At 36.0% G+C, this 25144-nt stretch overlaps 1 protein-coding gene across 10 annotated transcripts in view; it reads left to right on the top strand.

Moving 5' to 3' along the window:
• The window catches only part of FIP1L1 (factor interacting with PAPOLA and CPSF1), an 86120-nt gene that overhangs the window by 57951 nt on the left and 3025 nt on the right, over nt 1-25144 (top strand). For 4 of the 10 annotated variants that reach the window (XM_036762627.1, XM_036762629.1, XM_036762625.1 and 1 more), the window contains 4 exons: nt 251-277; nt 2403-2457; nt 4225-4280; nt 21440-21653. In XM_036762627.1, coding sequence (XP_036618522.1) covers nt 251-277; nt 2403-2457; nt 4225-4280; nt 21440-21653 — 352 coding nt within the window. The remainder of the gene's footprint in view (nt 1-250; nt 278-2402; nt 2458-4224; nt 4281-21439; nt 21654-25144) is intronic. The other 6 variants (XM_036762626.1, XM_036762628.1, XM_036762630.1 and 3 more) reach the window with 3 other exon arrangements.

Raw genomic sequence — 25144 nt, 5'->3', positions numbered from 1 at the left:
AAACTGTGTAATATCAAGTTGTTAGACTGGGTTTCATCAGGAAAGTTGGATGTTATTCTCTTGTATTGTTACTTTTACACAAGATGGAGAATGATCAAAAAGCATGGCTCATGATTCTTTTGAGTGAATGAAGCCAGGAAAATGAGAGGCCAAGGGTTTTTATTTCAAAGTTTGTTTTGGTGATGGCATTAAATACGTACCAGGTAATGAAATCCAATTACTATATTAAATTTCATCACTTGTTTTTTAGGTATTCCAATAACTGTACCACCTCCAGGTAAAACCTTTTTTCATGTTTTCTACATCATTGTTAATAAACATGAAATTTCACGCATGTAGTTACAGGAGGGACAGTGGTGATGTGGTTAGCATATGGAGTAGGCTGTTGAGATTTCAAGGTCCTATTTTCAGCTCTGCCTTTGCTTCATTCCAGTCCTGATTCAGAAAACTACATTTAGTTTTCTCTTACCACTTGTCTTACCCATTGTTATAGCAACAACCATTCTATAGGTGAAAGGAATCTGTTAAAATCATCACCAAACTAATTAATAAAAACCTTGAAGAAACAGACTACTAGGAAGTAAATACTATGATTCTATTAAGAACAAGTCTTCTCAGGCTAACAGTTTTCTTCTGTAACAAAGTGACTGGCTTGGTAAACCTAAAGAAACAGATGTAATCTTATCTTTACCTTACTATGGATTCTTATTTTTATCCCACTGGCATATTCATCTATATACTGGGATAATATGGTCTCAACCACACAACTATTGGATGGGTACTCAACTGGTTGGATAGTTGTATTCACAGTGACTATCAGTTGATCAGTGTTGGAAGAGTATGATATTTGGTTTGGTCCTTGACCCAGAGTTGTTGGTGGTCTTTTTTCTTTTTTCAAAAAAAATTTTCATCAGTGGCCTTGATAATGGGAGCAGTGAACATGTTTGTTAAGTTTATTTAAAAGTCAAGAAGGATGGAACATACGAGAGGGTAACCAGTACTTTGAAGGATGGAACTAAATTTCAAATTGACCTTGATAAATGGGAGAATCAATAACAGGCTGAGAATGAAGTTTAGTAAGAGTAAGTGCCAAATATTACCCAGGTATATGACGAATGACTGACTATGTATGAGTATGGCAGAATATTTATCATAGTGGATAACAGGAAATACATAAATCATTTGTGTGTCATGGTAATTTTTAAAAGCAATATCAAAGCATATGTAAATAAAAATAATTCCATTATATTCAGCATTTTGCAGATCCCTTAATTCATTAATTATGGATCCCCAAACTGTGCTAGAGCAAAAAAGGACATGGTGACTTGAGAAAATTTGGAGAGCCGCAAAAAAATGCTTAAATTAGTCCTTTAAAGAAAGGTTAAAAGAATTGAGATCTCTTAACCTGTAACAGAAGGGTAAGGAGAGGCCTTGATAATAATCTTCACATATGTGAAAGGTAATTAGAGAGAAAATAAGTGCCTTTACCCTGTGTCCATTAAGAATAGTCTAAGAGAAAGTGGTCTAAAACTAACATGAAGAATTTAATATATAGCATATTTCCTAACAACGGGGTTTGTCAAAATTGGGGTGGGTTTCCGTAGAAGGTTAAGGAACCTCCTTTTTTGGAAATCTTTAAAAAAAAAAGTTTTCTTTTTATGGAATGGTATAATATAGTTTTGTCAGAAATTGGAAATTTAGACTAGTTGAGCACTCAAGGCCCTTTTAGTCCTGTGATTTTTAAGTATTTCATTTAGGCACTGTAAATAAGTAAGAATAAAGCTATTCCACGAGGAGTACATAATGGTGCAAATTTCTTTCTAAACTAAATTAAAAGCTACACTAAGTGCTTTGCTTTTTTTTTTTTTTTTTAAATAAATTAGTTCCTTGGGATGGTGCTATCAGCCTTAAGTGGTTTTTGATCTTTGCTGGTAATATACTCATAAACTAAGACTTTTAAAGTAGATTCTGACATATCTAAGCTTCTCAGATTATTTTTAAAGTGGTAAATATTTCTTTGCTTATGTTTTATCTAAAATATCAGAACAATAATAGATGTCTGGTATAAAATAGGGTTTTTTATGTTTTATATATGGAAAAGGTAAGGCATTGAAATTGACTTTGTCAGACTAATAAAATGGGCTATGTGTGGTGCTGAAAATAAGACCGGGTCTCCTGACTCCCAATTAGTACTTTATGTTCTAGACAAGACTACTTTATGAAATGTTAGAGGTGCCATTTTTTTTTTTAAATTCAGGAGTTCTTTTGCTGTCCAGTACAGACAATAGAAGAATATTTGTTTCCTGAAAAATTGAATAATATTCAATAACTTGATTTTAACTCCTTGCATTATATGTTGACACCCTGTTAATTAATGTTTTTTATTTTATGATTGAATACAGGTTTTCCTCCTCCCCCAGGAGCTCCTCCTCCATCTCTTATACCAACAATAGAAAGGTAAAGCAGAATGGGTTGTATAAACTACTAGTTGATGATTGGCAACCATTGGCAGATTGAGATTTTTAGCAAAACCTTTTTATATCTTAGAAATTGGTTTTTAAAGATTTTATCTTACCTAAAATATTAGTTCGCTTTATATGCAAATATTTAGCAATAAGTTTGATATATCTACTTGAGTGAGCTAGACCTACAATCACACACCAAATTTACCCCGAAAAGCACAAGGGATATTATTGTTATTAAAATATAACATGTAATAATTGCTTGTTGAATATGACAAGTGTATCATTATGGTTTTCTCAGTTCCTGATTTAATACTATTATTATTACTATAGTCTATGCCTAGTGGGAGTGTAGAGGAAGCATTAGATAGACTGAACCATGAGAAAGGCACTGGCCTAGTTTGTACAGAGGCTTATCAGGGAAAAGCAAGCATAAATGGAGATGCAATTATTCCTATCCTTAGGTAACTGTCTTTATTGATTCCCTAACAAGGAATGTGTCTTCAAACTATTCCCTGAAGCAGGAGCTAGGTAATGAGAAATTCTCTTGGAGGGAATAAGTACCTCTTGGCTTGGAAAGGTTCTAGAAATAAAGCAGCATATTGCATACCTGGGTTGAATGGGCCCTAGTTATAATTTTCTACAGTAATATGGCCTCTGGATGCCAAGGAACCCAACGGTAAGAAACAAATCTATATCCTGTGGTAAAATTGTATCAGCCAATTTGTTTAACTCCTGTTGAGTAAAAACTATCTGTGTGGACTACAATGAATTAGATATTCCATACTTAATCACCAATTAAGAACCATTTAGTTAACTTAGGTCAAAAATAGAAAGCTTTTGCTTTATGCCTATTAAGGATGAATATTTCCAGGACACACTTTTCATTAACCTGTCCTTTCAACTGCCAATTTTTAAATCAGTGAAGGAGAATCTAGTTTATCACACTAACATATATCATTGTCAGTTGTAGGTTGGGAATAGTAAGGGGGAGAAAAATAAGAGGTTAGTGATAGTTTTTAATTGTTAGACCCTTATTTTCAAGTACTTAGAATTTAATTCCAAAGACTCACTGCTTTCATGCTCTGTGCTGATGGCACTAGTTTGGTGTGATAGAATGATGTGCTAAAGGATTTTTTTTTACCTTAAATGATAACTCTTTCTTATAAAATATGTTTCTGAGAAAAGAATGACTTATAGAAAATGTAGAATAAAATATGATGCCTGGGGGAAAGCATTATAAGTTATAAATCTCAATTATGAATGTATAAATGAGCATTTTTAAATTTGTTTAAAGAAATATTTTCCTAGTTATGAGATTGACCTCTTTGCAAGGCAGCTTAGCATAGTGGATAGATAATATGAAGGATTTGGAATCAGAAAGACGTGAGTTCAAACCTAGCCCCTGACACTTACTGGATGTGTGATCCTAGGCAAGTCACTTGACCTCTCTCAGTATGTGTTTTCTTATCTAGAAAATAAGGGAGTTGGACTAGGTGACTTCTAACATCTCTTCCAGCTCTAAGTTTTTTGACCTAAAAACTCAAGTTGCTATCCACTGAACCAGTGGAGTCAAAACTTAGAAAAATAAATTTCTAATAGTAAACCTTTGTGTTAAATATTTCCAATAAATATTTGATATTTAAAATTTCTTTTTTTTTCCTTTTAGTTTTTCTTTATATGTTGACTTTAATTCAAAGCTAGTGAAACTAAAAAATTAATATAAATGTATTGGAATTAATGAAGTATTTTTTTCTAATAGCGGGCATTCTTCTGGATATGATAGTCGTTCTGCTCGTGCATTTCCATATGGCAATGGTAAGTTTATTAATTTTCTAAGATTTAATTTGAACTGTTAAAACACTTATAAATATGCTCTAAAAACTAAAAAAGCTTCCATTATTTAAGGCCATATTACACAAAGCAGTGAAAAGAACATTGAACTATAGAGAAGAATTATTTATGTAATTATCTAGCATGTTAGATAGTAAAATGCTTCCAATCTAAGCATAATATGTCATTTAACAGTGTGGTTTCTGCTAAACAGGCAAATGGTATTTGGGATACAATTGTCAACAACTTTGTATAAATAAAGCAAAGTATCACTAATTAATTCTGGTAAAAAGTCAACTAAAACACCTATATTATATAGGTAAAGTTTGTGAAGGGTAGTATAGTATGTAATGTGACATAATGCAAAAAAAGGAATGTTGGAATAGAGTTGTAGAGGGCTTTAAGTGGCATTCCGAGTTTATATTTTAGTTAGTAAGCATTGATAAACTTTGGGGATACCAAAACAACCACAATGTCTACCCTCAAGGAACTCCCAGTCTAATAGGGAGACAACAAGCAAACAAATATTTACAAACAAGCTCTATATAGAATAAATAGTGAATGATTAACAGAGGGATTACAAAGAGTTGGGAACGACTTCCTGTAGAAGATGGGATTTTAGTTGGTACTTAAAGGAAGCTGGAAGAGGAGATGAGGAGGGAGATTGTCAGAAGGAGGACAACCAGAGAAAATGCCAAGAGCTGGGAAATGGAATAGCAAAGAGGCCAGTGCTTCTAAGAGTACATGGTGGTGGGGAGCAAGGTGTAAGAAGACTGGAAAGAGGTTGGCAGGGGAGATGCTAGGCTATGAATTCGAAAAGGCGAATTTTGTGTTTGATCCTGGAGGTGATAAGGAACCACTTGAATTTATTGAGTAGGGGGTTTACATGTTTAAACCTGTGCTGTAGGAAAATCTCTCTAGTGGCTGAATAGCTGATGGATTAGAATGGGGAGAGACTGTCAAACAGAACACCAGTGATCTGTGTGAGGTGGTGGCAGTATTAGAAGGAGCCATTTCAGGAAAGATTGCAGAGGTGAAATTGATGGGCCTTGGCAACAGACTGGACATGGGAGGATAAGAGAGTGAGGAATCTAGGATGACTCCTAGGTTGCAAGTCTGAGAGACTTGAGAGGATGGTATTGCCCTCTACAGTAATTGGGAAGGTGTGGGAGGGGTTGGGAGAAAGATGAGTTCAGTTTTGAATATGTGTAGCTTAAGATGTCTATTGGACATCTAGTTTGAGATGTCTGAAAGCCAGTTGGATGTTCAAGATAGGAAGTCAGCAGAGAAGCTGGGACAAGAAAAACGGATTTGAGAATCCTCAGTATAGAGATGGTAATTAACTCCATGGGAGCTGAAGAGATCACTGAGTGAAGTAGTGTGAAGGGAGAAGAGAAGTAGGCCCAGGATAGAAACCTGAGAGATGCTTAGAGTTAGAGGATGTGACCTAGTTGGGGATCCTGGATCCTGAAGCAGGGGTTCTGTGAACTTGCTTTTTAAAACTATTTTGGTAACCATATTTTCATATGATTTTTTCCTTTTATAATCCACTGCATTTCATTTTATGCATGTAGCAACATTATTCTGAGAAGGGGACTATAAACTTCAATAGTCTGCCAAAGGAGGGGTCCATCACACACAGGTATACATGTATGCGTGCAAGCTCATACACACAGATTAAGAATTTCTAATCCTTAGATTTCTTCAGAACTAACTACTGAAGGTTTTTGAGCAGGAAAATGACATGGTCATGCTTACACTTTATAATGATTATTTTGGTGTCTGTGTGAAGGATAGATTGTAGAGGCAAGAAATTGGAAGCAAGAATGCCTGTTGAGGAGTCTCTAGCAATCAGTAAGTAGTGTTGAGATCCTGAAATGGAGTGGTGATCATTTGAATGGAGAGCAGGCAATGAGTGTGAGAGATGATTTGAAGATAGATTCAGTGGCACATTTTTAGATTTGTTTTCTCCCTGTATGCCTATGAGTTTATGTTTGTTTAAATGTCAATAATTTATAAACAACAAAATTAAAGTTAAATACAGTGGTTGCAAAATCCCAAATTATTAAATGTATCCTCAACCATGAACAACCAAAGTAGAAAGAAATACATACTCTCAGTCTCAATCATTTCTCAACAGTTTTGCTTAACTGTTTTTAGAAATATGCTTTGTTGGCGGGGGAGGTGTGTTTGTTGGAATATGTCAAAACAGTAATGAAAGTGGACTATTGAAAGGATACTGCCTGACATACTGACTCAATAGCTTCCTTAATCTCTCAGTGACCCATCAGTTCTCTGATGAGATTACTACTCATTACAGTGTAAATGTGCACTGGCAAAGATCATTTGTTCACTAGGAATCCCCTATACCAATGAAATCACAGCTCTGGTCCCCCAAAAGGTAGTGTAACAATCCTACTTTTAAACTAGTGTGTTTTACCTTGCCTTTTTATTTTAGGCAGTGCTTTGTGTGGTGTTTCCACCATGTATATGGTAACCCTCTGACAAACTACGAGCCCTCAATAGAGTATTCAGTGGCCTCTCATCATTCTTTGCCAACACCCATGGAATTGGGTGATAGAGCAGAGAAGTTCTTTTCCAGAACCCATGAATTTAGAGTGTAATGGCCTTTCTCTGTTTTACTTCTTCAGTGATAGTCTGCCTTATGTTTTTTTTTGTATTGAATATTATAATCTCTTGACATGGAACAAGTAAGATGTTAACTAACTTGACTCGCGTGGGATTACTCTTTCATGTTGGGTTTTCTTTTCAAATCCCTGGTTGCTTCTGTGACTCTACCTTCTTTCTTGCTCTCCTTAACCTTGAGGTTCTGCTCTCCAAGGCTGATCTCCTTGCCTTCAGTTCCCATGATCTCTAGAATAACAGTATTGTTTTATGCCAGGGCTTTAAATCTATCCATCTAATGGATGTAAAAATGTCAGTCATTATAGCTATTTGAATACTGACTCAGCTGTGTCACTTTGACTCTGGCCACAACCTTCCGCTCCTAGAAGCCTTTCCTTTTTTTGGCTTCAAAGATTACCTCAACTAAACTGTAACCACATTCCTATTTCCACATACCCTTTTCTATTCAGTGTCATTGCAATTCTGCCAATCTAATCTTGAAATTTTATTGAGTTCTGAATGAGATTACTTTGTTTTATTATTCATTCACTTCCAGAAAAAAATCTTTGAAATTTAAGGCAAATTCTTCCCTGACCTCTTTGACACTCTATTGCCACCCCCAACATACCCTTAAAAAAGTAAGATAAGATTTTTTATTTCCTTGAAGCATTTTATTGTAATGACTTGAATCAGGAGAGCTAAGCTTTGAATTGGAGGTCCAAAACTAGTGAGCTGTTTGAACTTTGGCAAATTACATAGCCTCTTTTTCCTTATCAGGACAATGGTGATGATAATACTTGCTCTATATATTTTGTAGTGTGGATATAGGAAAAGAGCTTTTGTAAATCTTAAAGTACTACAAATGCTAATTAGCATTTCCAGTTTAGAATTATTAGTCCCTAACAGTTTGTTTTTCACTTGACTCAGTACTCTTCTTTGTTTTTTTCCATCATGCTATTTTCCAAATATATCCTTCCTTCCCACTCAATGAACCTTGCTTTGAAACAAAAAATTGGAAGAAACAACAGCTTAGCAAAATCAACTGACAACTCTACCCTTATGGTTTCTAACAGTAAATCCAAAGCAGTTTTAACTTCTTAATGAATTTCCCCTTTCTTGAACTTAACTGTCTTTGCAAGGACCTTCATCCAAGGATTTAATCTTCCTCAGCTGCTAGTGCTTTCCTCCTTCAATTTACCTTAAATTGTTTTGAATGCATTTTTATATACCTTTGGGTGGTGTGTGTTCGTCATTTGATCAGGTCTCAGTTTTCTTATATGTGAAATGAGTGTTGGGCAAGATAATCTTTAAAGTCTATTTTATTCTAAATCTGATATCCTGTGATTAATCAGTAAACCTTTTTTAAGTGCCTACCAAAAGGGGGAAAAAATGGAAATAGGCCTTGTCTAGGGTGCACAGATAGTAAATGACAGATCAGTATTCAAACCCAAATCTTCTGAGTCCATCTCCCACACTTTTTCCAGTGGATCTTGATGCCATAAATTTTAACTATGTTTATGTTGTTATGAGTTAAGTAAAGATAATAGATCAAATTAAGAATTGAATTATTTCATTTTGGGGGAATAATTTGGAGTTGAAGGACCTGGATTTGACTCCCACTTCATATACTTAGTAGCTGTGTGACTCTTGGCAAGCCGAGTACCAGTTTCCTTATCTAAAGTCATGGGAAATAAGGTTAAATTAGGTGGGCATTTATTATGGGTAACCTTTTTTTTTCCCCTACAGAATCATTATGTTGACTTGCTTATCCTTTTATCTGAGGATTTCAAAACATTAGAATCATAGTTTTATTACTTCTTGATGCCTCATAGATTCATTAGCTTCCACTTGCTCAAGTCTAATTTTAAATGAGTTAGTGTTTACATTTTGCTTTTGAGCCTCCATTTTCAATTGGTTGATTTCACCTCTCAGGGTGTCCTTTTCTCTCTCTAGATTCTGAATCTCCATAGCCATTTCGCCAATCTTATTCTTTAGGGACTTGATTTCGTCAGTGGATTTTTTCTCCCTTTTTTCCATTTTTTCCATATTTTCTTTTAGCTCCCTAATTTGGTTTTTAAAATCCTCTTTTAGCTCTTCCAGCAGTGCTTTTTGGGCTGGAGACCAGATCATATTAGCTTTTGAGGTATCTGATGTATCTACCGTGTCATTGCTATCTTCTTCTAAGTCGATATTTTGATCCTGCCTGTCTCCATAAAAAGAATCTATTGTCCTCGGTTTTTTTGTGTTCTTCTTCATGTTGGATTGCCTTTTGCTGGCGTTAGAACGAATTTCTATCTGTGAGTCTCAGGGCTTTCTGTCCCAGCTTTCTTATTCTGGGGGTTGTGAGTCTAAAATTATAACCTTCAGTTTCCTGAGGTGTGGGGGAGGGGTCTGGCTCCCTGGCGTCTCACTCCCTATGGGTGCTCTCCAGCACTTGCTTTTCAGCAATGGTCTCAGCTGTTTGTTGTTTGAGCTGATGACTGGCGCTTCCCCTGGGGGAGCAAGGTTACGTCTGGGCTCCTGGCTTGGCCCCCTGCTGACTCTTCCCCTCTGGGACTAATGAGCTTCTAGTATTTGTCCTGTGAAGCCCCGCTACTCTCTCCTCTGTTTCAGTTTTTTTTTTTTTCCCGAGGAATTCTCTGGGTGAGGGGGGGAGGGGTTAGAGCCGCTTACCTAGCCATTGAGTCTTCCGGAAGTTCAAGAGGCCGAGATCCTGGGTTTTGCAAGCGTCAGAACTGGGTGTTTTCGCGGCTGTTGGCGTTGCGCTGCCTCTCGTCGCTCCCAGAGACTGCCGTCCTGTGTTGGGAGGCCTGGGGATCTCTGCCGGTTTCGGGCGCCCAGCTTTCTCCCAGCTCGTCTCCCACGTGGATTTCCCGGCCGGCCGCTTCCGCCTTGGTCTGGAGCAGCTCCGCACCGAGCACCCTCCACGCCTGCAGGTTCGTTCCTCTGGCCTTTCAGACTCTCCCGGCTCGGAAATTTGCCCCACGCAGACTGCTCGTGGTTTCTGACTCTCTCAAATCTGCTCAAATTCACTTTTTTATGGGAATCTGACAGACCTTGTGAGAGAGCTCCGGTAAGAGGCTGCCTTCATGCGGCCATCTTGGCTCCGCCCCCAGAATCATAGTTTGTGAGTTGGAAAGACCATCAAAATAATTTATTCCTAATCTACATATTTTATGGAAAAAATTGAGGGATGAGGAACTTACATTGTCTGTGATAAACTAGCTAGGGATAGAGCAAGGACTAGAACTTAGAGGTTTATCTGCACCATTCCCCTATCTGTCAAATGTTAAATGAGAGCTTCTTTTAAGAATCAAAGGATTTTAAAGAATGTGGCTTGGTTTGTGTAATTGTGCATGTGTTTGTTTTTAAAGCTAATGGAAAGAGATCATCTCCTTTATAGTTGTACATTGCAGTCAAGATGAGTCAGGTTAGAAATTTCAAATTCTGTACTTCCAAAAGAAGATTATGCAAATTTCCTGTATCAGTTCATCTTTCCCTGTACCTTAACCCTCCTAAGTCTATTTTTGTCCTCATCATCATAGGAATTTATGATCCCCTCCATAGGAAGTTTCCAATTATAGAAATATAGATCTAGAAATGGAAGGAACCCTAGAGACTTTAGTCCTATCCCTCATTTGAGAGTTGAGGAAACAGACTCTGGGAGGAGGAGTGACTTGCCAAATTCAGACAGGTAGTGTCTTGGGATTTGAACCCAAGGTCTCTGACTTCAGGGCCAGTGCACTTTCCACCGTAATATGCTGCTTCCTTCCATGAGCTCACAGTACTTTCTCAGCCCATTACCTCCACTTTATTCCCTTTCCAATCTCATACCATTAAATCTCTTGCACCTTTGTCCCATTGTGGCTCATTCCTTGCCAAATCCCACCCTTGGATTATTTCTACCATCTGCCACTGCTCTTCACTTGTACTAAAACAGTGATAGAAATGACCATCCTCTTCCTCTGCTGCCACTCATGTGCTGCTAAACAGAGATAGAAGTCAGGCAGCTGAGTTGACTGCATTCAACTGGAAATTGGTCTGTTGGGCTTCACTTCAGTAAGGAAATCCTTTTACCTCTCACCCCTCCCCCCCCCCACTCCCAAACTGTTTGAAGCTTTGCTTCCCACCCCAAGACATCAACTTGAAATCTTTTATATAAACTTTTTTTTCATGAAGATGAAATGTTATTTGAAAGTTTAGGGTAAAAGTGAAAGATGTATCTAAGCTTGGGTTTCAGAGGGGGGGGGGGTATGTATTTGTAATTGCTGCTTTTGTTGTAATATCTCATTAATATATCTTGTTTAATATCCACTACCCATAGTGTACTTTGAATCTGTTACCTTTGTAACAAAGGATTTTTAAAACATTTTTTAAAGTTTAAAACATCAACCACATCTGTCAGTATGTGTAGTATTTCATACCTGTGGTTCCTTCCCCTCTCTCCCTCAACAGAGAGACCGAGCTTGGTCCTTATCACTTAGAAGTGATTTTTATGTAAATGCTATGCCTCCTTAAGGATCCTGTTGCTATACAAATCAATAGGTGTTGGATGAAATTGGTTTAAATTGTTATTTCAAAACAGAAGGGTGAAAAATTTCAATCTTTTTGAGACTTTAAGGAGGGTTTCCTATCCCATTTATTTATTTATTTGTTTATTTGTTTATTTATTTATTTATTTATTTGGGGGGGGTTGTTTATTGTTTTCAGCATTGATTTTTATGAGACTTTGAGTTCGAAATCTTTCCTCCCCTCTTCCTGAGATAGCATGCAATCTGATATAGGCTATACATGTATAATCATATTGAACATTTCCACATTAGTCATGTTGTGAAAGAAGAATCAGAACAAAAGGGGAAAAACCACAAGAAAGAAAAAAGAAGAAAGTAATGTGCTTTGATCTGCATTCAGACTCCATAGTTCTTTCTCTGGATGTGGATAGCATATTCCATCTTGAGTCTTTTGGAATTGCCCTAGACTTAGATCATTGTATTGCTGAGAAGAACTAAGTCTATCTGAGTTGGTTGTTGCACAGTGTTACTATGTGTAATCTTCTGGTTCTGCTCACTTCACTCGACATCAGTTCATGTAAGTTTTTCCAGGTTTTTATAAAATCCACCTGCTCATCATTTATTATAGAACAGTAGTATTCCATTACATGCATATACCACAGCGTGTTCAGCCATTCCTCAATTGATGGGCCTCCCCTCAATTTCCAGTTCTTTGTCACCACAAAAAGAGCTGCTGTAAATATTCTTTGTACATGTGGGTCCTTTTCCTTTTTTTATGATCTCTTTGGGATACAGACCTTGAAGTGGTATTGCTGGATCAGAGGGTATGCACAGTTTTGTAGCCCTTTGGGCATATTTCCAAATTGCTCTCCAGAATGGTTGGATCAGGTCATAATTCCACCAACAGTGCATCCATGTTCCAATTTTGCCTCATCTTCTCCAACATTTATAATTTTACTTTTTTTGTCACGTTAACCAATCTGATAGGTGTGAGGTGGTACCTGAGGGTTGTTTTAATTTGCATTTCTCTAATCAGCAGTGATTTAGAGCATTTTTTCATATGACTATAGATAGCTTTAATTTCTTCATTTGAAAACTGCCTGTTCATATCCTTTGATTATTTATCAATTGGGGAACGATTTGCATTCTTATAAATTTGATTCAGTTATATATTTGAGAAATGAGAATTTTATCAGACACTGGCTGTATAAATTATTTCTCAGCTTTCTGCTTCCCTTCTAATCTTGGTTGCATTGGCTTTGTTTGCAAAAACTTTTTAATTTAATGTAATCAACATTACCCATTTTGCATTTCATACTGTTCTGTATCTCTTGTTTGGTCATAAATTCTTCCCTTTTCTATAGATCTAACAGATAAACTATTCCTTGCTCTCCTAATTTGCTTATGATGTCACCCTTTATGTCTAAATTGTTTACCCATTTTGACCTGATCTTGGTCTAAGATGCTGGTCTATGCCTAGTTTCTGCCATACTATTTTCCAGTTTTCCCGGCAGTTTTTATCAAATAGTGATTTCTCATCCCAGAAGCTGGGGCCTTTGGGTTTATATTGTGTACCTAACCCATTCCACTAATCCACCACTCTATTTCTTAACCAGTACCAAGTATTTTTGATGACTGTTGCTTTATAATAAAATTTTAGATCTGATATGGCTAGGCCATCTTCCCTTGTATTTCTTTATAATAATTCCCTTGATATTCTGGACCTTTTGTTCTTATAGATGAATTTTGTTTTTTTTTTTTTCTAGCTCTATAAAATATTTTTTGGTAGTTTGATTGGTATGACACTGAAGAAGTAAATTTATTTAGGTAGAATTGTCATTTTTATTATGTTAGCTAGGCCTACCCATGAGCAACAGATATTTTCCCAACTTTTTAGATCTGATTAAGTGGAGTTTCTCTTGAAATTTTTTGAGAACTTGGCCAAAAAGTCCCCCTTATCTGGAAAAAAAATCACTCCTCTTAGTTAATTCTTGTTGTAAATTATAACTAGATACAGTACAGATTTATTTCTGTAACAGCACATGCAAGCTGTCTGTTATGTAATGGTGTTCAGTAAACTTGTTGGCAAACAGCTGTAACCATCTGCTTTGGAGTTTAGAATTAGATTTTAATCTTCTATGGCCTAGTTCTGTAAATATTTGTAATTATTACTGTGAAAATGTAGGTAACCTATATATATTTGTGTGTGTGTGTGTGTGTGTGTGTGTGTGTGTGTGTATATGTATCATATCTGTGACCATTAGTTGTTATAAATGAAATTACTTATTTACAGCTGAAAGAATCATTGTTAAAAGTATTTGGCTCCATCTACATTGGCCTAAACTATTTGAATTAAAGGCAATTTCCTTTAAGGAAAGGAATATTGAAGATTTTTTTATGACCTGATTGAAAAAAATTAATACTTGAAAAAGTTGTTTTGCTGACTTAAAATAGAGAGACTCTAAAACTCCAAGAGACAGTTAAGAGATAAGGAAGTGAGAGAGAGTCACAGAGGAATTTCTTTAAATAAAAGCCAGAATCTGCACAGAAAATTGAAAATAACACCAAAGTGCATTCAGGAGTCAGAAGATCAGATTCTTAGCAAATAGAATGATCAAGTTAATTACATGTTATAACTTATTTACAATATAAACATAGGCCTTCGCATATAGATACATTCAATATTATGTACATTTTCATTTCAGAATAAATATCAGCATACTTTTGAATTTTGTTTTATTTATGTTTTTGCTAATCTTTAACTTCAAAAATAAGAAATAAATAAAAAATAAGAAAAGAATAAGTACTTGGGGTAGGGATGGGAAATGGACCTGCCATTTCATTGCCATAGGGAATTCCCAGTAAGAAAGCTCCCTCTACCCATGAGATTGACACCTTCTTTGCAACTTAAAATTTTGCAGGGTTGCCTTGAGCACTGAGAGATATCAAAGGACTTGAATCAAGTCTTCCTGAATTTGAGGTCAGCTCTGTATCCACTATGAAACTTGCCTCTCTAATGGGATAATAGAAATATTTGGTTTACTGGAATTTTATGTATGTTCACAATCACATTTCTTCCATTTACCAGATAGCCGAAGTTTTGATGATGATCCTTAGGTCTTACTGAAAATTAACAAGTCCTAGCCTCCCATTTTCTTGACAAACTCCTCATCTCAGGAACATTCCTTCCCTTTTTATTTCCTTTGTTTTTGAAGGGGGGAAGGCAGGGCAATTGGGGTTAAGTGACTCGCCCAAGATCACACAGCTAGTAAGTATGTGTCAAGTGTCTGAGTCCGGATTTGAATTCAGGTCCTTCTAACTCCAGGGCCAGTGCTGTACTCACTGCACCACCTAGCTGCCCCTCATTCCTTCCCTCTTAATGTATATCCCATAGCTGTACACACTTAAACAGAACTTATTTTCCTTTCATTCTCTTTATGTTTGTCAGTAATAGTTTCTTGATTTTTATTTTGCTGAAAAAAATCTTCTAATATACTCTTTAGAACCTTCTCTATCCTAAAGCATCTATGTTTTCAATTACTGCCCTTTCAGCCCTGGAGTATGTCACTCCAACTGATTACAACACTACTTTCAAGTCTCCTGTCCAAAAATTTCTCTTGTTAGCCACTTGGTTATTTTTTTTTAGTTTAATTTGATCAAGTTACAGTTGTTGAGTATTAAGCTCTGTACCCTAACTATATTTCTTAGTGCTAAAGTGCTTTTTCCTTAATGCTTTATGCTTATTACTTGAAGAAATAATTTCCCTCTGTGTCTGTTGGGACATTTCTGTTCTTTAATCCAAATACAGCCTTTTATCAGTCCTGTGGTCATCTTCTGTGTTGTTCCTTTTATAGGACTAAGGCAGCTAAGGTAGTACAGTGGCTAGAGCAGTGGACCTAGAGGCAGAAAGACCTGAGTTCACATCTATTCTCAGAAATTTACTGAGTGATCCTGGGCAAGTCACTTAGCTTCTCTCTCCATCAGTTTCCTCATCTTTAAAATGGAGATAATAATAACACCTATCTCCCAGAGTTATTGGGAGGATACAATGTTATGGTACTTGTGAAGTTCTTTGTAAACCTGAAAGCTCTATTTCAGTGCCAGCTATTGTTATTATTTTACAGCAAGCCAATAAATTGTAGGACGCATGAGGTGTGAGAAAAAAAGTTCTGTTTGGGCAAATCACTTTATCTTTATAGGCTTCAGCTTCCTTTTTTTTCTTAAATGTAAGGAGTTGACTCTGTGATTTCTAAGGTGCAGCTCTATATGATCCTAAGTATCATTACTTGATAACCACTTTAGTAAAGATTTAATTAAATTCTTACACATTAAAATAAGTACTATCCTATTTGCTTTGTGTAAATTAGGCAGCTTGCCTAAAAGGTAGTTAATTTATCCTATCTCTAGATTTATTCTCTTTTATTGGGTCCTCGTTTGAATCTTTTAGTGAGGGGAAAAATATCCTTGAGTCAGTTACCTAGCATTAAGCACCTGTATGTCAATCTCTGCTAAGCACTAAAAATACAAAGAAGGGCAAAACAAAGTCCTTGCTCTCGGGGAGCTCACAGTCTAATGGTTGAAGCAACATTCAAATAATTATGTACAAAAAAGATATGTATATAGCATAAATGGGAGATAATCCACAGAGGGAAGGCAATAGCATTGAGGGAAAGTAGGAAAAGCTTCTTGTTGAAGGTAGAACTGTAGCTGAGACTTGAAGGAAGCTGGGACATGGAGATGAGGAAAGAAGAGAGTTCCAGTTATGAAAAAGAGCCAGCAAAATATCCAGAGTTGGAGGATAGAAGAGAATCTTAAACAAGGAGGGAGGCAATTATTCCTTTATTGGAGGGAGTGTATGAAGGTCAAGTATTGACCTTTATGTATGGTGTGCAAACCAGAAATTTTTGTAGGTCTAAGATTTATATTTTTATTTAAAAATACAGGTAATTGATTTTTGCCTTCAGTGCTCTTGTCTGGCAAGTATTTCCTTAAACATGACATTAAATTAATAAAGTGGTGGAGGAATATTTTTAGCATTTCAGTCTTGGCAGATTTTTGGCACAACCATTTTCAATCCCAATGCCTTTTTCTCTTGAAGCACTTATATCTTCCTTAAATGACCTTTTTAAAATAACCTTACTGTGTGTTTTCCTTAAGCATTGTTTTTCAAAACTTTTCATAAATGACTTTCTGTGGAAAAGGTGCTTTCTAATGTTGATGTCTTCTTTTTCTACTATAATTCAGTAATCTTGTGAAATTTAAATTCAAATGCAAAATTCATAAGTCTTTTGAACACTAAATATTATTTGCTACTGGTTCAGTTACAAAAAAAGTCCTTTTTATGGACTCACTTTTTCTTAACAGAAAAGCTTTATTACTTTTTATCTAGTGGAAAACACAGTAAAGAAATCCTCAGTGACCTTGGGCAAGTCACTTAACCCCAATTGCCCTGCCTTCCCCCCTCCAAAAAAAAAGAGAAGAAATCCTCAGTATTAAAAAAAAAAGACTAGAAAGGTAGGAAGGCAACAGGTTGTGGAGCGCTTTAAAAGCCAAATATAGGATTTTATATTTTATTCTAGAGACAGTAGAGAGTCCCTAGAATTTATTAATAGAGAGAGGGGTAAGATGATCAGACTTGTACTTTAGGAAATTTATTTTGACACCTAAATGAGATTGGACTTGTAGTAAGGAAAGACTTAAGGTAGGCTGTTACATGTGTGAGCTGTTACGAAGGTAGAAATGGCAGGACTTGGTAACTGACTGGATATGCGGCAGAACGAGAAAATGAGATGTTTTAAGATGATACCTAGGTTACAAGCCTGGATGACTGGGAAGGTAGTGGTACATTTGCTGGTTGTAGGAAAGTTAGGAAGAGGAGAGTTTTGGGGAAAAGATACTAAGTTTAGTTTTGGATGTGTTGAGTTTATAATGTACATCAGACATCCAGGATGAGATGTTTAATAAGGCAAAAGAAGAAATGGGACTTGGTCAGGAGAGAGATTAGGACTGGACAAATAAATCTAAGAACATCTGCATAGAGAGTATAGTTGAAACCATGGGAGTTGATAAAATCACCAAATGAAATAGTAAAAAGGGACAAGAAAAGAGGGTCCAGGACAGAGCTTTGGAAGATCCCATGATTAACGGGTATGACCTTTTTTATAAGCATTCATTAAATGCCTACTGTATGTCAGGCACTGTGCTAAGAGTTTTACAATTCTCTCATTTGATCCTCACAACCCTGTGATGTAGCTACTTTTATTATCCCATTTTACAGTTCAGACTGAGGTTGGATGAAGATCTAGCAAAGAAGACAAAGAATGAAGGGTCAGAAGTGTAGAAGATAAAAGAGCAGTGAGGCTGCAGACAGGTTGGAAAGGATGAAGACTGGGCATATCCTTAATGTGGGATGTTTGTCCATTCCAGAGAAGGGTAGCCCAGAGTGTATTGTGCAGAAATTAAGTTTTCATAGGACTGATTAGCTTTTTGTTGATGGTGGTAGTATATACCTCTGTACCAGATCCACACTAGCACAACTGTTCATTTGTATAATGTTGAGTGCGTACTTTGCAGAAGTATTTACTCACTTTAGATGTGGTATGCTTTAGCTTATAGAGAGGAATAAGTTTAAGAATAGATGGTACCTGCTAACAATGGAAGGAACTGAGAATTGCCTGCGGAGAAAAATACAATGTGGGGTGATTGATTTATCATAGACCTGGTGTTCCTTTTTTTATTTTGGTTCTTTTTAAACATTTCTTAGCTTACAGAATTTATTTGCCATTGGAATTTTTAGATTTAACTGCTATATGTTTGTAGCATTGAGATTTTCTTTCAGTAGATTGTTTCAGTTGGCACTTTGATTTTTGTGTTCAGAAGTTATGGGTTGTTTTCCTCTATTATTTATTGCGTTATGACATGCAAGTATTTTGACTTGTCATGTCCTTCTGGAAGACCTATGATCCTTAAGTAGTTTCCATACTTCAAAATAAATATTTTACTTGTATTCAAATAATGTTTTCTTTTGATGTTACAGTTTTTTCCTTCACTTCTAGATTTTCTTTCACATCTATATATTTAGATTTCCAGTCAGTTCTCTCTTTCGTTTCTTTGGTGAAATTTGCCTCTAGATTCAAGTTTTTCCATTGTACTCATCATTTCTACTGTGCAAGTCATAAATTCTGTTTTCATGATTCTTATTTCTCTCTTGAACCATTCAGGAAGGAACATCCTATTCTGGTTCCAGTTGCTATCTTGGGAATCCACAGGGTCTTCTGCCTCATCTGGTGTCTTTGTCTTACAGTATTCAGAGATTTTTTGCATTTGTCTAACCTGGAGGCCACATTCCCTTCTGTTATCTGTATCTTCCCTGCTCGTTTATCTGTTTGTGCTCTAAGATCTTTATTCATTTTCTTCTTTCTGAGATCCTTGGTAATTTCACTCTTTTTTCCTAATATTCCCCTGTTCCTCACTTTCTGACTCTCCCTTTTATTGGCAGTTTCTTTAGGGACTAGATTTCAAATCTGTCTCAGCATCTTGTGCAGTTTAGGCCTCACTGGCCTCAATCTTTGCCCTAAGTGACTTCAGGGGGGCCGGGCGGGGTGGGGAGGTGTGGGGGGGGAGAGCAGCACGGGACGGGACAGGACACGACTGACCCCAGCTGGATGTTAATATCTTTTTCCTTCACCTGGTGAAGATTCACTCAATGGTACCCTCAGTTCCCTCTGTTCCTCTTGCAACGTGGCCCAGTGCCACACTGTAGTCCTCAGCAGAGAATGCTTCCCACTTGACACTGTGCAGGAGTGAAGTGTTGAATTCTGTTAAAGTAGTCTTTTGATGATTTGATTGGTGTAGGGTTGAATAAGTAAATTAATTTAGGTAGCATAATCATTTTTGTCATACTGACTCAGACAACCCACAGGCAGTTAATATTGCTCTAGTTATTTAGATCTGTCTGTGTAAAGAGAGATTTATAGTTGTATTCGTATAGTTATGTTTTTAGATAGGTACACTCTACAGAATCTTATACATTCCGTGGTTTTTTGTTGTTGTTGTTGTTGTTGGTTTTTTTTTTTTGTTTTGTTTTGGGGGGGGTTTGGGGTTTTTTTTTTTCCAGATTTTTGCTTTCTAGAAGGCTCATTTTATTCATTAGAGTCCCTTTGAAACACCTCTGGTACAGCATAGCCTCAGCAGGCAGTTACAGAACAGTGCTTTCAGAAGTAGAATCTAAGTTGAAAATTTGGGGAGACGAAAACACACATTGTCCAAAATAATATATTTTTATATAAAATCATCTGTTAGTTGTCTATTTGAGGACTGATTGTGACACTACACACTTGCAAAAAAAAGTACAGATTAGTCATAGCTATTCAGCCTTTCTGAAATAAGATGATAGTATTTTAAAATACATCCTACTTATTTAGGAATAGATACTTCTAAAGTTGTACTATGTATGTCAGAATGGTAGCATATCAAGTGAGGCTAAATGCTGGGTGTAATGATGGTTTATAAAGCGTACTTAATAACTGTATTTGCCATTTTTTCTTCCACTGGTGATATCTTGTCAATGATGCCATGATGAAAAATGAATTTTACTCTGGAGAAAGTTATATGGCCAGAAGGATCTTCTTAGACCATTCAGGGTGGGCAACACTTGGTATTCAGATCTTTATTCAAAACCACATGTAATTTTGGGAGAAAAAAGTTATTTTGGGGAAGGTCTGCAGTTTTTTTAAATGGAGTTTTTCATTGACTCTTCCTGCTGAGTTTTATTGGCGTTATATAAAAATGCCGATGACTTGTGTGGATTTATTTTACATCCTGCAATTTTACTAAAGTTATTGTTTAATTTTTTAGTTGACTCTCTAGGGTTCTTTAAGTATACCATCATATTATCTACAGAAAGAGATTGTTGTTTCTTATTTACCTATTTTTATTCCCTCAGTTTTCCTTTTCTTGTCATACTAGCATAATATGAATAATATTCTAATAGTGTCTTCTAGTATTATGGCAAATAGAAATGGCAACAGTGGACAATCTTGTTTCACCCCTAATTTCACTGGAGGATTCTAGTTTATCCCTGCTACATATATAATGCTAATTCTTGGTTTTAGACATATACTATTTATGATTTTAAGAAGTTCTCTCTACTCTTGTTTCTAGTGTTGGATTTTTTCTTTTACTATTTTTTTAAACAGAAATGAATATTGTATTTTATCAGAAGATTTTTTTTTGCATCTATTGATAAAATCATCGGGGGGGGGTTGTTTTTGTTATCAGTATGATTAATTAAGTTTACAGCTTACCTAATATTAAACTAATACTGAATTCTTGGTGTATATTTCCAGTCTCTTCATAGCATATATAATCTTTGTGATGTGTCTAGCCTTGTTGCTTAAATTTTATTTAAAAATGTATTTAAAAAATTAGGGATATTATTCTAAAGTTTTCTTCTTTGATATCTTAAGACAATATTTGTGTCATGAAAGGAACTTGGTAGGATACCTTCTGCTGTTTTTGCAAGTAGTTTATGTAATATTGGAATTAATTTTCTTAGATTGTTCATTAGAATTTGCTTACGAATCCATCCGATCCTGGGGTTTTTTTTATATTTATTTCATAAAACCTATCCCTTCCTTATCAACCACCCACCCCCAAATCCACATGTCAATTTGGGTTCTTGACATTCAGAAGCTTGGGATATCTCTTCTACTACCAGCAAATTAGTAAGTGCCAATTCACAAAAGCATACATGGAAAATCTTTAAAGGTTGAAATATATTGTGGCTGGGAAGTGTCCCAATGGTAGATAAACATTTATCATTTTTTTTCTTCAGGAGCATTATCTTGAGGAATTTACAGCATGAGGCTTCAACTTGCCTCACACTTTAATATAACAACATATGTTTTTTCTTTTCTCTGCAAAAAAAAAAATTATACCAATTTATTCAAACATTTGTCTTTTGTTTTTAGTGTAACCTTAGTTTCTAATTATTTCCTTTTCTTTTAGTTGCTTTTCCTCATCTTCCTGGTTCTGCTCCTTCATGGCCTAGTCTTGTCGACACCACCAAGCAGTGGGACTACTATGCCAGGAGAGAGAAAGATAGAGAGCGAGAGAGAGAACGAGACCGAGAAAGAGATCGCGACCGTGATAGAGAAAGAGAACGTACCAGAGAGAGAGAGAGAGAACGTGATCACAGCCCAACGCCAAGTGTGTTCAACAGGTTTGTTGATTATACCTTGATTTATTTCTGATGTTAGACGTACATCCAAGTTTAAGTCCAAATAAATAGCTAGAAGTTTTGGAGGGAGAGTGAAAATTCCCAGTGGAAAATTTTATTAAAAATTACTTGCAAAAAGGTTTACAGGGCAATCAAATTATTATAACTTACTCTTCAAGAAGTATGAGAGAGATGCCTTTTTACCCAAGAATGGTGTTCATAGTGTTATCTTTCAAAAGGGAGAAAGAATAACACTGGAAATCTTAAGTTATGTTTACTTTTGGTACCTAGAAAACTATCGTAACATCAAGTAGCCATGTCCTTTATTTGTTCAAGCACCTACTATTAAAATGCACCAGTCTACGTACTGAGGTTACACAGGCAAAAATAGAACAGTCAGTACCTTCAAGGAACTTACATTCTGGTGGGGGAGGGGATAGGGGCTGGAAACAATATGTGTACAGGTGAATATATACAAAATGTATTTCAAGGGGAAGAACGTTAGAGACCCCAGGAATCAGTTCCTCTTTCTTTTGAGGGCACCACTATCCTCCCCGTTATCTAGCTTCAGAGTATTGTAGTATCATCCTTGATGACTTTGTCCCTCGTTATCTATAATCATCGCTGTCAAGTGTCCTTAATCCCCACAACATCTTTCATATCCATCCTGTTTTCTCCACATATATCTTCAGCCATAGTTTAGGACCTTTTCATTGCCCTTACTAGACTACTATAATAGCCCACTGATTGTTGCTGTTGCTTTCAGTGTACTTTTTCTCTAATTTGCTGTCTACATAAGTGCCAAAATAATCTTCCAGGGCATGGGTGTAACTACGCAATCCTTCAAAATGCTCAGAACCATCAGTTTTGATGGCCTACAGGATAAACTGTAAATACCTTCACCTCTCATTTAAGGCCTACTACAGTCAGACTCCAACTTATTCTTGTGCTTTTTTTTTTTAATACCATAACCCCCATTACAAACTTTACATTCCACTAAACCACTACTAGCCTTTTTCTGAACGCAGCCCATCCGCAGCTTCTGTGCGTCTGTCTAAGCTGTTTTCCATGCCTTGAATTCACTCCCTTCTCATTTTTCCCTCTCATAATCCTCATCTTTAAAGCCTTGATTTGAGCAACTGTAATACAAGGTATTGTTGTAGTATCATCAGTGACAATTTTTTTAGAAATGGAAGAAGTTCATAAAAGTATCAATCAGGTTTTTTAAAATAAATTTTATTGATGTCTTTCTTTTCTATATTACCTAAGTATCTTTCTCTATCCTTAACCCTTCCCCTTCCTAGAGAGTCTTGTCATATAACAAAACCTGGGAGAAAAATCAACCAGAAAAATTTATCAGTACCTCAAAAAAATCTGAAAATATATGCAATATTCCATATCTACAGACTGCTCACTCATGCAAGGGAGTGGAGGGTGGTGTCTTTTCGTATCTCTTCTTAGTGACCATGCTTGTTCTTTGTAATTTTGTGATATTCACTGTCAGTTATTTTGTGGTAATGGTTTTTTGCATTTACATTGTTGTATATATTGTTTTCTTGGCTCTGCTTGCTTTATTCTGCCTTAATTTATGTGTCTTCCCATGCTTCTCTGTAGTCGTTTCTTATAGCCCACTATTCCATTACATTCCCATTCTACAATTTGTTTAGCCATTTCCTAGTCAGTGGGTATCTATTTTGCTTCCAGTTCTTTGTTACAGTTTGTACTCAGAGTTCATCAGTTCTCTCTCCGGAGGTGGATGACATTTTTTCATCATGAGTCCTCTGGAATTGTCTTGGATCATTGTATTGATCAGAGTAGCCAAGTCTTTCTTAGTTGATCATCACAAAATTGTTGGTACTATGTACAATGATCTCTCAGTTCTTCTCACTTCACTTTGCATGAGTTCTTATAGGTCTTGCCATGTCTGAATAATGCAAATATTTGCAGTTTTGACCTTGCATTGGTGAGGAAGAGGACTTTAAAAAAATCTTAAGTGCTATTTAATTTTCAGTGAAAGAACATGTATTAACAATTATATCAAGCCAATTTGAGAAAAGTTTAACCATTAGGTTCCTGAGGTGCAGTACTAGCAGTCAGTGTTTACTTTTATCTAAGACTTTAGGGCATGATAAAAAAAAAATGTTTAAAGCCACAGAGGGAGAAATGTGGGTGTATTGTGTAGGTCTGAATTGTCTCCAGCATATAAAACATACTTTAAAGGTCCAAATGAAGTATAAGAAAATGGAGTTCTTTCTGAAAACAGACATTATATTGATAGAGCATATAGTGTGTGTGTTGTATTACAAATTACAGGGTCAGTGTTTTAAGAAGTCCAGACCACTTGTAGCATCTGTTTCTCAGGCAGCTAAATTGAGGGCCAGAAAGAAGACTGGTCATTCTAGGGTGCTTGAAATGAGCTATAATGACTTCCAGGCCCAGAGAAACCTCTGTGTGGCTGCCAGAGTTATCAGTAAAAGGGGTGGGAGAAGAAGCCTTGGGTTTTGTGTGTGGGACTAAATTATCTACCATCTGCAGTAAAGCTGCTGCCATATGGCTACATTTAGAAACTAAAGGACCTTACGCTAACAGAAGTTGGTTTTAGGGTAAGAGGGAGGTTTAAAAATGACAAATCATAAAGTAATTGGCATGTGTTTAAAAAGAGGAAGAAAAAAGTTTTCCAGTTTAAATCATTAAAAAGAGAACTTTTTCTTAAAAAAAAAAAGTTTACTAGCATCATGTGTTTGCTACCATGATGATACTGTTTTATTTTGAAGAGTTGGTTATAATTTTCAAACTCTTGCTTTTTTACCAATCCAGACCCCCACACTCCCCCACCCATGCTTCTCACGGAAAGTAAATTAGATGAGGTCTTTTGTTATCAAAATTGAATGCTACTGGCAGTAAAATTACTTTTGTCTCTTTTTAAAGAAAATAATATTGTTCTGACGTCATTGTTCTCATTTTTGCCTTTCTCCCAACATCTTGCCTTTCTTCTACCAACATTGTACCAACTCGATCAGTTGTTTAGTGTTGAGGTGTTGGAGGGAAAACAAAGGAGTATGTGAGATAGGTACCACAAGTAGACACGTAGGGAAAGGAATTGCAGGTTAGAGATGTATGGGAGGAGAAGCAACAGGAAGATGGAAGCAACATAATAGATTATTCTATGGGCCATTTTGACCCTTTGTTGAAAACGTTTTCAACCCATACTGTAGAAGGTCAACCTGAGAATTCTGATTTTCATGATATTTTAATTTGGGTGAAATTGGTATCGCAGAGTTTTACTGCTCTTACATTTGGACTTCTGGAGAGAGTTGGTAGTCAGATCATAATTATCTAAATAGTCTTTGTTGAATGTTCCACTAACATTCAAACAAAAGAAACATTGTTTTAATTTATAAATATTTAATTTATTTTAATTTTTAAATTTCATTTTAATTTAATTTGTTAGTATACTGTTTATTAATACTTAACATTATTTCCAAGTTAATATT

Source organism: Trichosurus vulpecula, chromosome 6, assembly GCF_011100635.1.
Source record: "Trichosurus vulpecula isolate mTriVul1 chromosome 6, mTriVul1.pri, whole genome shotgun sequence".
Lineage (NCBI taxonomy): Eukaryota > Metazoa > Chordata > Mammalia > Diprotodontia > Phalangeridae > Trichosurus > Trichosurus vulpecula.
This window is presented reverse-complemented; position numbering and strand designations above follow the sequence as displayed.